We start from the raw sequence: 15,346 nt of genomic DNA, 5'->3' as shown, positions 1-15,346 counted from the left end.
CCATGTAACAGCAAGTAAGCCAAAGAAAAAAAAATGTTTCTGAGCTACTGCTAACCTTTGATAAACGTGGGACCCAAATTAAGCATTGTTTCTTTAAGAACCTTTCCAAAATCAAACTGTGACAAGCTGTTGATTCCATCCTCATCAGTCCTCAAGACATGCCTTCCGATCCTTGAAGCACGAATTTTAATTACAGCAGAAGAGAATGCAGCAAAAACCTTCAAAAGCATGAAAACGAACAGCCAATACTTATTATTTAACAAACAACTTAATTAAATAACATTTGTCAATTTTATTATTACAACATATTAATCTACCTTAGGAATATGTCATTAATAAAATGGATACAAATGATGAACCACAAGCATCCAAAGATGTGCAGAGCTATAGATAGAACTATAAAAGAAAATGCAATGCACACACCCCCACCCCCAAATACACACATCATATTTAGGCATGCAACTTATGCAATATTTTAAGAAAAACAGTATTTTACTCAGACAGGATCCAACTATGCCATCAAGATCATCTGCATAAATAAATTACATCAATACCTCTATAAGTCTAAGGGCAACAACATGAGGCCTACAATTAAAATAGTCAGAAACGACTTCAGCATCATAGACCTCAGGCAGTGGGCTTTGCCAAACCTTTGTCATACGGTAAAAGTAACTACCATATGCTGCCAAAGCTTCGATATCAGCCATCAACAAATCCATCCCTGAGAGTGCTGCCAGATGAAAATGTATTTTGAAGTTATGTATAGAATCCACCAAATAGTCCAAAAATAAGTAAACCACCCACTAAATCCGAAAACTGAATAGATATAAGGGAAGACAGAAATCAGAGAATATAGCATATTAAACATTAAATCATCTGCAATTTTGCACATTAAGTTTCTGTCTCATGTAAAATGGTAGCAATCAGTAATGATGCAGTAAAGAATGCAGTAAACTTTCTGTCTCACATAGTCCTAGATTTAGTCAGTAAAGGATGCAGTAAAATACCATAGCATATAATAAGAACCGAGAACCACTTCTACTTGGGCGTGTAAATCTAGTCAGTTTAGGAGTAATAAAATAATTTAGGTTGCTGTTGAGTTCCTATCTTAACTAGAGTCCTTAGTATGTGAAATAAGTATGTTGACTTAGTCTAAATCTAGTCTATGTTATTTATTTGATGACTAGGAGTTCAGGACTTATCCTTACAGAATCTATAATATCACATAGGGGCTGCCGCTTGTAATCAGAGTTCATTGAGAGTTCCTCTGTAATGGACTGATATTACTCCCGCTAATAACAGTACAATCAAGGAGAAAGCTCAGAAATTTGATTCAACATATTAATGGTTTCTTACAGATGATAGTAGTAGGTTTAGCCTAAAAAGCTCCAAATAGTGACTTTAGGTCACAACTCTCCTAAGGAATTCTGCCTACCTTCTTCTTTCCCTCCTCTCTCTATTTATACAAAGGCTAACAACTACTAGCCTAATAATACTGGACTTCCCATATTGCCCATACTACATTTGATAACTACTAACATACTAAACTACCCATAATACCCTTCCCTAAGCACTACAATACCGGCCCCCTAAACTTCCACCTTGTCCATAGCTCAACACTCAAGGTCATCAGGCCACCACTCAAGGCTTCCAAAACAAGGCAAAAACTGCAGATTGTGTTGTAAAATGTAGGGGTTGCGGGTTTTGGTGATGTAGGAAGGAATATTTATAATTTGAGAAATAGAGAAAATATTGGTAACGAATATTGTTGGTTGGGGTCTTGATTCATTATTTGGAGATGAAATTGGATTTGCCAAGGAAGAACTAGGCACGTGCCCCATATTCTAATAGCTGATGGTGGCCCTACTTCCTTGGTCATCATTCAACATATTTTCAAAGTTATTCCATGTTTTTATCAGTGAGTCACCGTATTTTGCCACATGCCCCACATCCCCACTCCTCACCAAGACCAATTTACCCTTTCTAACATATTCTATCACTGAGAGCTAAAGCTTGACTCAGTCAAACTCCTTTGTTGGAACCCACCAAATATCCACCGCTCGTGAAGCTCTCCACCCTACATTCCACCACCACCTGCAAAGTACTCTAGCCCACCTTCGAACAAGCCACCTCCGAACAAGGAACCACCACCAGACCCGTTAGAAAATTCGCCATTCTTCACCGTTCCTTTACTTTGCAACTCATAGTACATGTTCCTAAGACCAACAACAGTCCCTTGTTCACGTGTCCCACACCAATATCCCGGACCATCACTGACCCACAAGACCCTCCTTTCACAAAGCCACCCCGTCCCCGTTGTCCACGTTGAGGTCACCGCTAGTGGTGGTCTTACAAACATGTTCACCTTTTTGGCCATACGTCCTGGACCACCACCGGACCCACTGCAATCAACACCGCCCTTCTTGAAAATTCCTCATAACCAACCGCCACAAAAAACATCCACACCGCTCCCTCTTACAGTATCCAGAACACCCCTAATTTCACGAGTTCCACCACCAAAATCGCCACCCGAGCCACACACCCTCTACAAAACCTTCAGGCCCACCATCAAAACCACCTCTGCAAGTATAACTACTTCCGAAATCTTCCTACCTTCCACCAGATTTATATTTCCTTGCGACAGCTCCAACTCCGTAACCCGACTCGCTGTCTAGGTTTTCGAAGCCACCGTGTCCTTCAGCCGTCATGGCTCTGCTCTCTTCTCGACCGTTAAGATGAGTGGGGTCTTCCACACTCTTCGTGCCAGTGTGACAGAGCAATTCTCTACCCTTGAGTTGCAGCGTTCTCTAACATAGTGGAAACGACAATTGTAGGCTCCTCTAGTGATCCCGATATGCCTTCCCTATCCAGCTGCGTATGCAAGTCGTTGATAGCCTCTTCATGACTCTTCATGATAGCCTCTGTTGCCTAAGCGGCGGCTACCTCCATAACCCTTTTAACTGACTCCTCAAAGTCTGTCGTTTTTTTTTTAGATCAGAGGGTTGCTGTTTCTAACGATGAAATGTCCACCGATACCAAGTGTAATGGATTGATATTACTCACACTAATAACTATACAATCAAGGAGAAAGCAAAGAAATTTGATTCAACATTAATTTCTTACAAATGATAGTAGTAGGTTTAGCCTACAAAGCTTCAAATAGTGACATTAGGTCACAACTCTCCTAAGGAATCACTCCAAAATTCTTCCACCTTCTTCTTTCTCTCCTCTTTCTATTTATAGTAAGGCTAATAAGTAATAACTACTAACCTAATAATACTAGACTTCCCATATTGCCCATACTACATTTGATAACTACTAACATACTAAACTACCCATAATACCCTCCCCTAAGTCGAATCATTACATACTAGACTTTAGGGCAAGTGTGACTTTTGATATACATACCCGCCCACAAGACACAAGTGCTTCACATTACAAATGGAATTTAACATTAAGGCCCTATTCTTTTGAGCTTCTGGATGAGTAGGGATTAGTACAGTAGGAGGCAAGAACTGGCATAGTATAGAGTACAGTAGCTTAAATGAATAGGGCCTAAGCATAGCTTAAATCGAAGCATGAGCATATAGACTCGTAAAATCGTAATTAATATTGCATTAGCGCATTGCAAGAATTATCAACAAGCTGGACCACCTCATTAAAGCAACACGTACAACCATAAATTTGGAACAACTAACCACACTCCCACCCTAGTTCTCCACCAATAATACCATTCTCTCTTTTACTTGCCTACTACTTGATTACGGATAAACATCTCATACATTGCCAAACTCATTGATTACTCTTATTCAAGCAATCACAAATTCAACTAATTAGCATGTTATATAATTTTCAATTGTATTTATACATCACAAATGATTAGTAAAATTTGCAATTATATGATACTACTTATATATAAAATAATGAGCCAACCGAATTGGAAACCCTCTAAGCAATTAAGGTAGCACAGCCATCCATAATTACACGACAATTATTACTTCATTACATTTTCATTAAAAAACTGGAATGAAACGATACAAAACATGCAATGAAGCGATATTAATTGTTATGCTTAAGATTACCTTCATTCATAAATAATCTAAACACTTTCCATTTTAACTGTTCGTAAAAGTTATTTTACTGCATCTTTCCCCTAATCTTCCCCGACTTTATCTACCTTTTTCTTACACCCCTACTTTTTCACTCCCCAAAATTTCTTCATTCACTCCCCAAAATTTCTTCATTAACGGCCCATTTGGAACCGGTCATAAACAATGGTAAAGAGAATGAAATAACAATGGTAAAGAGAATGAAACGTGTGTAATTTGGAAAGAAAATCAATGCTCTTGCCCCTGATTATAAAAATTGTCTATTTTTCTTAGACCCACCTGCTTTTTCACGCTTTATTGCTCAAACCAAAATTTCTCTATTTAAAATTCGCCATAAAGAGTACATGAATAGTCCAAATGTTAAAATCAAAGGAGGTAGCACAATTCACTCGACACGTAATTTTAATTCATCCAATAAAAAATCATAAATAGCAATAAATTTGTAAAGCAATTGAAGAAAGACAGAGAAAATACCTGGATAAGAAGGTTGAGGCCAAAAAGGAGGCTGAAATGGAGGAGAATTAGGGTTTTCCAAATTACGAAGCCAAATAACATCATCAACTTTCTTAGCAATTTTGGGAACATGTAAATGCTCATTTGCCCATTTAACACTTTTATCAACGCCTTTCTTCAAGAATTCCCAATCCTTTTTCACAACTCCAAACAAGTGATCGAAATTTCCCATATTTCGTTTCTGCTTGTGGTTTGCGACTTTTGAAATGATGAATTTGGTCTGACATGATGCTGTTGTGTTGCATTTTACTACTGAATTTGGCTTCGGATACATCGTTGCTGTTGTTGACGTTGTTGCTGTTGTTGTTGCTAATCCGAGCATCGCCATTGTTGTTTAACAGTGTCGATTTGTGAAGTAGATTTTACATCGCCATTTAAGCCCGGTGTTTTTCGAAGGGAAGTGGCAGTGGCAAACTGGCAACGAGTGGTGGATGAGGTGCAACGCTTTTTTTTCTTTCTTTTTTTTTTTTTTTTTTTTTAATTTAATGCTCCCCTGTTGATCTTAAGTAATTTCTTTTGATATCCAACTGTATTCTTATACTACCTCCGCTTCACATTACTCGCAAAACAAATTTGCGGAGGCCGAGTCAAAAGAAAGTAAACATGTAGGGAAAAGGTTACTAAAAAAGGAAAGAAAGTAAGTTGTTGCGGGTAATGTGAAGCGGCCAAAAAAGGAAATTGCTGCGAGTAATGTGAAGCGAAGGTAGTATTTGAAAATAGGATAGTACACCAGGTTGCACTTGATAATTAAAAAACAGCGGATATTGTAACACCCCAATAATTCTCCCTTTTCCAAACCACTTACTTTAAATAAAAATAGAGGAGAACCATTGTCATGTTACCGCCACGTGTTAAAACGTTAAGGCTTTATCAAAGTATCGCGGCGGAAATCCATCTTAAATATTAAAATAATATAGTTTAGAAACCAATAAGTCAAAGCTTTCAAATTGGAACCATAAAGGCCCTTATTAAAACCAAACCAATATTTAAAATCCCAAAACATAATTAAAATAGTAAAACATAAATAAGTTCAACACAAAGAACGAATACTCTCAATCACACCAATCCCTTGACAATGCGTATGTCAAATCCCCGAACTTCACATCATCAAGCTAACCTGTGCAATACTGCTCCCCAATAATACAAGTGTAATAATTGGATCATCACAGGGTCATTGAAAGGCGAAGGCCATGACCAAAAGAAAACACACAAAAGCACACAATCAGCAAAGCTGAGTACATATAAGCTACAACGCACAAAACCTAGCATGCTCAACTAATTTAAGTAAATAAACATACAACACGAATTCATTAATCAAGACTCCACACTTAAACAATTCAATCGACTCAACATATTTGCTAATCAAATCCAAACACTTGACTCTTTATATTTAATTTAATTAATTTAATTTGGAGTAAGCAATAGACGAGGTTGTCCAATCCACCAAATCATTTTGGTCCCAAATGACCATTTAAAATAAAAGTTTAGCGCGATGCAAGAATGGGCGCGAATCCATTCTCACAAAGTTAGTCTAGGATCCCATCTAACTTTCATTATAAAAATAAAATGTAAATACCAAAAGAAAAGAGGACATGTTGATCAAACAAGTCTCGGAAAGCCACGGGCTACCACCGTGTACCCCAACCCATAATTGTCAATACTCTAGAAGTGCACGCTTTGCAGAGTTTTATTGCTCATCCATGTTTCACTTTTCGTGATTACAAATTTAATTAATAGCCGACTCAATCAAGTAGAACATACATAAAAATCATACATCAATTCACTTTTAATCTTATTTAAGACAATGGTGATCACATCACAAGTTGACCTTTAATTCCATTAAACTTCCAAATTATTCAAAATTATTTGAACATAGTCAACCCACCTAGCCATTTCGGCTTAATCCACCTTTACTCAACATACTAACAAGTCATGATTGAGTAATAAATAAATAATAACCTTGTGGAATAATTAATAAATTCATTCCACTTAAACCATGCATTCAAATCCAATCCTTTAATAGTCCAAATGTGGTTAACAAACCAATTCAATAAAATATGTTTCTATCAACATTCCATACAAACAATTAATCCAATATAATTCAACATGTTTGCATCCATAATTCCATACAAACATAATCAATTCACCAAAACATATCTCATAAACATAAGCACATGAATTAATTAAATGTATAACCAAATAATTTTCATCCAAGTGTTCTCTAATCATGAAACTAAGTTCTTTTCTTTGGTACCTAAACATGATACTACTTACAACGAAGTAGACATGTACGTACCTCGTATAAACAATCCTTTGTGCCACTTTTAATCACTTAAAAGTCTCCTAAGGAATAATCAATTCCTAGAAAACAACTAACAACAATAAATTAATACTTAACCAAATTTCCAGCAATATAATTTAGATTAAAAGTTCTTAAAACTCCATTAAAAACATGTTTTTATGGTTAATTATGCATTAGAAATACAATAGGAACAAAAGCCCCAATTTAATTAGTCATTAGAACCCTAAAATCCCAATTTGATTAAATTAAAACCCTAAGGTTATAAATTATAAAATCTGAAAATTAAATCAACATTATAATCTGAAAATTATAAGTTTAACCTATCAAAAACATGAATTTGATACTAAAAATTTGAACTTTATACCATAAAATCAAACCATAAACAAAATTAATACTTTCAAGCAAAATAGAAAAACAAAAGAGGGGAGAGAAAGGGGGCGGCCACGAGGGCTGCTGCTTGGTGGGTCGCCGGCGGCGGGTGGGCGGCGGTGGTGGCAGCAGGCGGCAGCAATGGGCAGTAGGTGGAGCAGTGAGAAAGTTCTCACGTAGGAAGGAGGAATAAGGGGAAAAAAAGAAAGGAAAAAAAGAAAAAGGAAAGAAAAAGTAATAAAAAATAAAAGAAAGGAAAAAGAAAAGAAAAATAAAATAAAGGAGTAAGTAAATAATACTAACCTTTTGTGTGGGAAAAATTTTGGGGATGTATGAGGTATTTATAGGAGAGAGAGTGGTGTAGGGTAAATAGTAAGATTGAGCCTCATAAAATTAATGGGCCAATTAGGAAAGTAAAGTGGGTTAGGCTTTGATTGTTTGGACATGAATTATAGAATGAATGTATGTATAAGAAATTTGTACCAAAATAATTTTCGACCCAAAATTAAAAATTGAAACTTTTGAAATTAAATTCCGGAAAATACAAATAAATATTATAAATAAAATATAATTTCATTTATAATATATTTAAAAATACGGGGGATTACAATCTACCCCTCTTAAAAGAAGTTTCGTCCCGAAACTTAGCACAAAATCCGTTAAATTGCAAAGCATTTGCATAAAATCCTTTCAAAATTTTCAAAATTATGTTGCTGGAATTTCAATTGTGTCATAATATCGACACTAATGACTCATCACCATCCCAATTTACGCACTTCACTAGATACGTAAACAATAAAATAGCTATGAAAAGCATGAAAACACCATAAAATAACATAAAATAGGGCTGACTATGGGGTATTATCAAGTTATTTTATGGTGATGCTGGTGGTGGTGTTTTCTCTGTCGTTGTTTTGGCGTGGTGGAAGTTGGTTGTTAAGGGTGAGTCTTGGTTATTCTAGCTTGCTTGGTGTGTAGTAGGTTGAAGCCCTATTTTTAGTGTTGTCTCCTAGTATGAGGTGCTAGTTGATGGCCTGGATTGTATGGTGGATGATATTCTTATTGCTTCCTTGTTTGCTGTTTCTTCCAGGACTCCTTTTGCCTCTTCTGTTGTGATAGATGTTGATCTTCCTTTATCGTGGCATCTTGTGCTTCTCTGTCTTGCTTGAGCCTCCTTATGTTTGTGCTGCTGGATGATGGTTCATAGCTGTGATCTTTTGTCCTGGGCTGTACTGCATGCATGCTGTTGTTCTGTCCTGGCAGGCTGACTGTGGGATTGTTATCAAGCTGCTTTTTATGATGATGTTGGCGGATGGTGTATGCTTTCAAGCTAAGCTAATGCTTTTTTTTATACTCACCTTTTTTGTTATCTTTGGATTGTTGGGTTTTTACCTACTTTTGGTTGTAGCTTCGGTTTCCTCTACCTTTGTTAGTTAGAGGTTCCGTAGTTGTTGTCTTTGTATTGCCTTCGGGCTTTGGTTTTGTTGCTTCTTTGGCCCAGAGGGCATGTACTGAACTTTCATTTCTTGTAGTTACTACTTTTTTGGGTAGTAACTCTTTACTTTTGGTAATAAAATTCTTTATCTACCAAAAAAGCGCAAAATTATACGCATTCTACCCCCCTTAAAGAACTAGAGTTACGCCCTCGTAACTCACCTCATTAAATAACTCAGGATATCTCTTTCTCATATAATTCTCGGCCTCTCAAGGGCTCATGTTTTTCCTCAAAATTCGAGTATACCAAAATATCATCAATAAAAACAACTACAAACTTACTCATGGAATACTCGATTCATCAAGTCTATAAAGAGTGCATGTGCGTTGGTCAACCAATCTATTCCCAAAACGACATCAAGGTCACCCAACTCAAATTTTATAAGATCAAATGGAAAATTAGTCTCTCTAATCCTCAATGGTTATCCCTTATGTATCTTGGTGCACCTCACAACCTTACCAGTAGGAAAACTAATAAGTAAGTCAATCGAATTTGGTTCAACTAGTGCAAATGGTTTCACTACAACAGAACTAGAAATAAAAGAATAGGTGGCTCTAGAATCAAACAAAGCTTTAACAGAAATAGAATGAATATAAAAGTTACCAGTGTCAAAAGACCTTCAGCTTCCGTCTTGTTCATCACAGACAACTGACCTGTAGTGACACTCTTTCCTTGATTCCCGGAGTTGTTGTCGCCAACATTTCCGTTCTTTCCATTCCCATTATGGCCATTCGAATTCCCTCCTTGGTTGCTTGTTGAAGTCAACTTGTTCCATTCCCTTGTTGCTTTAATTTGGAGAAACACTCAAACTCCCTATGGCCCTTCTTGTTACAGAATCTACACACAACCAAGTTCCCATCGCAATCCTTTCCAGGATGATCCTTGCCACATCTCTTGCAGTTGTAATGCCTCTCAGCTTGGCCATTAGGTCTAGAAGATCCTCCATTGTTTTGAACATTCCTATTCTGGAAATTTTCGTTCCTTGGCTTCTTGGAGTTACCTTGGTCACTCGAATTCCCAAAATACTTGCGCTTTTCTCCAACACTCCCACTCTCAGGTGCACTCCTGACATTCAAGCTGTACAGGTGCGCTGCTCTCCCATACACCTTATCAAGAGTCTTAAAAGTCTTTCCAGCCAAGTCCTTTTGTAACTGCTTAGTCAAACCTTGCTCAAATCTTTGAGCTTTCAACTCCTCAGTAGGCACTACTTCAGGAGCAAACCTCGACAAGTTCATAAACTTGTTATAGTATTCAGTAATCGACATATTGTTCATTTGCAGATTGATAAACTCTTGAGCCTTTTGCTTCCTTAAGAATGGTGGATAGAACTTCTCCCTAAGTTTGGTTTTGAAAGTCTCCCAACCAAAATTAGCCTCAGAACGAATCACGTTTCCATTATCCCTCCACCAAATATCTGCCTCTTCCTTCAAATACATGGCAGCTTGATCCACTCTCATATTCACAGGACAATTCAAAGTAGCAAAAATCTTATCAAACTCCCTAATCCAGTTCTCCAGAAAAGTTGGGTCTCCACCTCCCTCAAAGTATGGTGGTTTGACTTGTGCAAGCTTCTTAAACATCTCACCAGCAGGATCGGGATTATCATTGCGGTTTTGGTTCAAGTTCTCAGCTAGAAGCCTAATAGCATCAGCTAAAGCATCGTTGTTAGCCATCCTCCTTCTCTGCCTAGAAATGTAACACACTCTTAGGCCGACATCAACACGAAAGAACTCACTTGCTCAATAAATCACATGCATAATCATCAAATATATATATTAAGGTAGAAAGGTGGACACGGCCACACAATCGCCCCTAATAAATCACTTTTAAAGGAAATGATTATTTAATTTTAATCACTCCTACGCACACGAAAATTAAATAAAATAATTCCCTTGTTTATATTCCTTCCAAAATCCAAACATTAAGTAAATAATATAATTAAATAAACACATTATAATGATCACATAATTACATGCTTCACGTAAAGTTAATTTACACATATCATACAGCACAAATCATCACATATAGTTCCATATTACTTGCTTTAAACCTTAAACATGATACTAGGTGATCACAATCAAGTTTGCAACATTAGATAAAACATACACAATTAAATAACTTCCATAATCACTTCATACAATAATTAAAAGACAAAAGAATTAATTACAATGCATATAGAAAGAAATAATCTATCCTATATGCCCTTTCTAAAGCTACCCAAATCTCACCGATAAAATGAAACAAGCAAGGAAGTTAAGAAAATAAAATAAATTAATTAATTAACTTTATTTCAAAATAAATAAATAATTCAAAAATTAGATAAAATAAACAAATACTTTTTTTTTAATAAATGCCGAAGTAAATATAATAGAATAGAATAATTTTTTTGAAAACTTAAGTTAACTTTAAATACAGTAGTTAAATAAAACTCATTAAATTTAAAACGTTAGGCGCCTAAAAATTTTAAAATTGGCTTTAGTGATAATTAAATCTAACCTAAGCTCTGATACCACTTTGTAACACCCCAATAATTCTCCCTTTTCCAAACCACTTACTTTAAATAAAAATAGAGGAGAACCATTGCCATGTTACCGCCACGTGTTAAAACGTTAAGGCTTTATCAAAGTATCGCGGCGGAAATCCATCTTAAATATTAAAATAATATAGTTTAGAAACCAATAAGTCAAAGCTTTCAAATTGGAACCATAAAGGCCCTTATTAAAACCAAACCAATATTTAAAATCCCAAAACATAATTAAAATAGTAAAACATAAATAAGTTCAACACAAAGAACGAATACTCTCAATCACACCAATCCCTTGACAATGCGTATGTCAAATCCCCGAACTTCACATCATCAAGCTAACCTGTGCAATACTGCTCCCCAATAATACAAGTGTAATAATTGGATCATCACAGGGTCATTGAAAGGCGAAGGCCATGACCAAAAGAAAACACACAAAAGCACGCAATCAGCAAAGCTGAGTACATATAAGCTACAACGCACAAAACCTAGCATGCTCAACTAATTTAAGTAAATAAACATACAACACGAATTCATTAATCAAGACTCCACACTTAAACAATTCAATCGACTCAACATATTTGCTAATCAAATCCAAACACTTGACTCTTTATATTTAATTTAATTAATTTAATTTGGAGTAAGCAATAGACGAGGTTGTCCAATCCACCAAATCATTTTGGTCCCAAATGACCATTTAAAATAAAAGTTTAGCGCGATGCAAGAATGGGCGCGAATCCATTCTCACAAAGTTAGTCTAGGATCCCATCTAACTTTCATTATAAAAATAAAATGTAAATACCAAAAGAAAAGAGGACATGTTGATCAAACAAGTCTCGGAAAGCCACGGGCTACCACCGTGTACCCCAACCCATAATTGTCAATACTCTAGAAGTGCACGCTTTGCAGAGTTTTATTGCTCATCCATGTTTCACTTTTCGTGATTACAAATTTAATTAATAGCCGACTCAATCAAGTAGAACATACATAAAAATCATACATCAATTCACTTTTAATCTTATTTAAGACAATGGTGATCACATCACAAGTTGACCTTTAATTCCATTAAACTTCCAAATTATTCAAAATTATTTGAACATAGTCAACCCACCTAGCCATTTCGGCTTAATCCACCTTTACTCAACATACTAACAAGTCATGATTGAGTAATAAATAAATAATAACCTTGTGGAATAATTAATAAATTCATTCCACTTAAACCATGCATTCAAATCCAATCCTTTAATAGTCCAAATGTGGTTAACAAACCAATTCAATAAAATATGTTTCTATCAACATTCCATACAAACAATTAATCCAATATAATTCAACATGTTTGCATCCATAATTCCATACAAACATAATCAATTCACCAAAACATATCTCATAAACATAAGCACATGAATTAATTAAATGTATAACCAAACAATTTTCATCCAAGTGTTCTCTAATCATGAAACTAAGTTCTTTTCTTTGGTACCTAAACATGATACTACTTACAACGAAGTAGACATGTACGTACCTCGTATAAACAATCCTTTGTGCCACTTTTAATCACTTAAAAGTCTCCTAAGGAATAATCAATTCCTAGAAAACAACTAACAACAATAAATTAATACTTAACCAAATTTCCAGCAATATAATTTAGATTAAAAGTTCTTAAAACTCCATTAAAAACATGTTTTTATGGTTAATTATGCATTAGAAATACAATAGGAACAAAAGCCCCAATTTAATTAGTCATTAGAACCCTAAAATCCCAATTTGATTAAATTAAAACCCTAAGGTTATAAATTATAAAATCTGAAAATTAAATCAACATTATAATCTGAAAATTATAAGTTTAACCTATCAAAAACATGAATTTGATACTAAAAATTTGAACTTTATACCATAAAATCAAACCATAAACAAAATTAATACTTTCAAGCAAAATAGGAAAACAAAAGAGGGGAGAGAAAGGGGGCGGCCACGAGGGCTGCTGCTTGGTGGGTCGCCGGCGGCGGGTGGGCGGCGGTGGTGGCAGCAGGCGGCAGCAATGGGCAGTAGGTGGAGCAGTGAGAAAGTTCTCACGTAGGAAGGAGGAATAAGGGGAAAAAAAGAAAGGAAAAAAAAGAAAAAGGAAAGAAAAAGTAATAAAAAATAAAAGAAAGGAAAAAGAAAAGAAAAATAAAATAAAGGAGTAAGTAAATAATACTAACCTTTTGTGTGGGAAAAATTTTGGGGATGTATGAGGTATTTATAGGAGAGAGAGTGGTGTAGGGTAAATAGTAAGATTGAGCCTCATAAAATTAATGGGCCAATTAGGAAAGTAAAGTGGGTTAGGCTTTGATTGTTTGGACATGAATTATAGAATGAATGTATGTATAAGAAATTTGTACCAAAATAATTTTCGACCCAAAATTAAAAATTGAAACTTTTGAAATTAAATTCCGGAAAATACAAATAAATATTATAAATAAAATATAATTTCATTTATAATATATTTAAAAATACGGGGGATTACAGATATAATATAATTTGCACACATTGTATTTTTTTTTTTTGGACATTTTGTGAAAAAACTACCTTATGAAGCTGTAGGCGTCGTTCGAAGTGCGTCTACGTTAAAGCATGTGTGAATATGCTTGACACTCTTAGGAAGTGGGAATTGACATAATACAATTATGGGACTGTAGGGAATATTTCAAGCGTTAATCCCCTAGCTTGAACCCCACTATGATCATACACTAAAGTATGGTGGCGTCCAAAAGGAAAGAAGATAGAGCAAAAGATTCGCCAACTAGTTTTTTTAGGAACTTGTAAATCGTTCACGATGTGAAGGTTACACCCCTTAACCATCCAAGAGATCATCAACTCCATAAGGTCTTGAACCAAATAGGGTTCGGGGATGAAGGTACAAATCCAACCTAAAAGAGATTGAACCTGCCCTAATAATAGGCCTCTACTTTATTTAGATCGTATTCATGTGCGCTTTCTGACTAACATGCAATCAATAGGATTAACTCTAAACCTGTTTATCTATGTTGGTTGAATATTAATGCACAAATAAAACTATTATTGGCGATCACTTGAATTATAATTATATTAACCCTAAATAAGATTATTAATTATCTTATTAAGCGTGATTACAAGTACAAATTCCCTTTAAACATGCATAAAAGGCGTGATCAAGCAATAACAATAAATATCAAGCAACAAAATAATAATCACAATAATAATAATAATAATTATAATCATAAAAATAATCATAATCATAATTAATAATCATAAATCATGTTAAAGCATAATAAAAATAGCAAGATCCTAGGCATGATACTAACAAGATTAATAACAAACCCTAGCATGTCACTAACAATAAAAAATCATATATTTAGCCCTAACATGATACTAACAATCATAAATATTAGGAAGAACATAAAAGTCATCATACTTTTAATCATACTTGATATTAAAGTTACCCGAGACATGATACTAGGAATATCTTAATAACATCTAAGCATGATTTCTACATCATAATATCAATGAAAACCATTAAAGTACTTAATTTGATGCCTTGTACCTCTTTCTAATAACAAAATACACATGTTAGTAATTTCAAGGAAAATAATAAACAAAATAATTAAATTAAATAATTGAAAGAGAGATTTGGGACCAAACCCTCAGAAATTAAACCTTTCACGTCTAGGGCGAAGGTAACTTCAAATATGGCTAGGTGTATCTAGATCTAATGAATGCGGAATTTTGTATTTGAGAGAAGTTAGTTTAGAAAAGAGAGACAGAGAGTATTGGTAGATTGTAGGTGAATGAAAATTGGTTAATGGAAATTGATGATTGTTGATGAATGAAAACGGAGTTTTTAGCACGTTATTTATAAAGAAAATTATCCAAAAAGATAAAATATCAAAAACAGAGTTCTGGCGCACCCAAAATCTGATTAGCGCCAACGCTGGCTATTGGCGCCAGACGCCAACATTAGCGCCAGGCGCTACAACTGGCGTTTGGCGCTGATTCAGAAAATCACGCGTTTTCTT

The 15,346-nt window shown here is 35.1% G+C and overlaps 2 protein-coding genes across 2 annotated transcripts in view; both read right to left on the bottom strand.

Moving 5' to 3' along the window:
- Nucleotides 1-5,465, bottom strand: part of LOC110731966 (uncharacterized protein slr1919-like) — a 33,072-nt gene extending 27,607 nt beyond the window's left edge. Inside the window, exons 1-3 of the mRNA XM_021911872.1 lie at nucleotides 4,584-5,465; nucleotides 555-730; nucleotides 56-218 (exon numbers count right to left, since the gene is read on the bottom strand). Coding sequence (XP_021767564.1) covers nucleotides 56-218; nucleotides 555-730; nucleotides 4,584-4,950 — 706 coding nt within the window. The 5' untranslated portion in view covers nucleotides 4,951-5,465. The remainder of the gene's footprint in view (nucleotides 1-55; nucleotides 219-554; nucleotides 731-4,583) is intronic.
- Nucleotides 5,466-9,549: 4,084 nt separating this feature from the next.
- Nucleotides 9,550-10,461, bottom strand: LOC110731994. Its single transcript, XM_021911912.1, has one exon. The coding sequence runs from the start codon at nucleotides 10,459-10,461 to the stop codon at nucleotides 9,550-9,552; it is 912 nt and encodes a 303-aa protein (XP_021767604.1).
- Between the last annotated feature and the right edge of the window lie 4,885 nt (nucleotides 10,462-15,346).

Source organism: Chenopodium quinoa, unplaced genomic scaffold, assembly GCF_001683475.1.
Source record: "Chenopodium quinoa cultivar QQ74 unplaced genomic scaffold, ASM168347v1, whole genome shotgun sequence".
NCBI lineage: Eukaryota > Viridiplantae > Streptophyta > Magnoliopsida > Caryophyllales > Amaranthaceae > Chenopodium > Chenopodium quinoa.
This window is presented reverse-complemented; position numbering and strand designations above follow the sequence as displayed.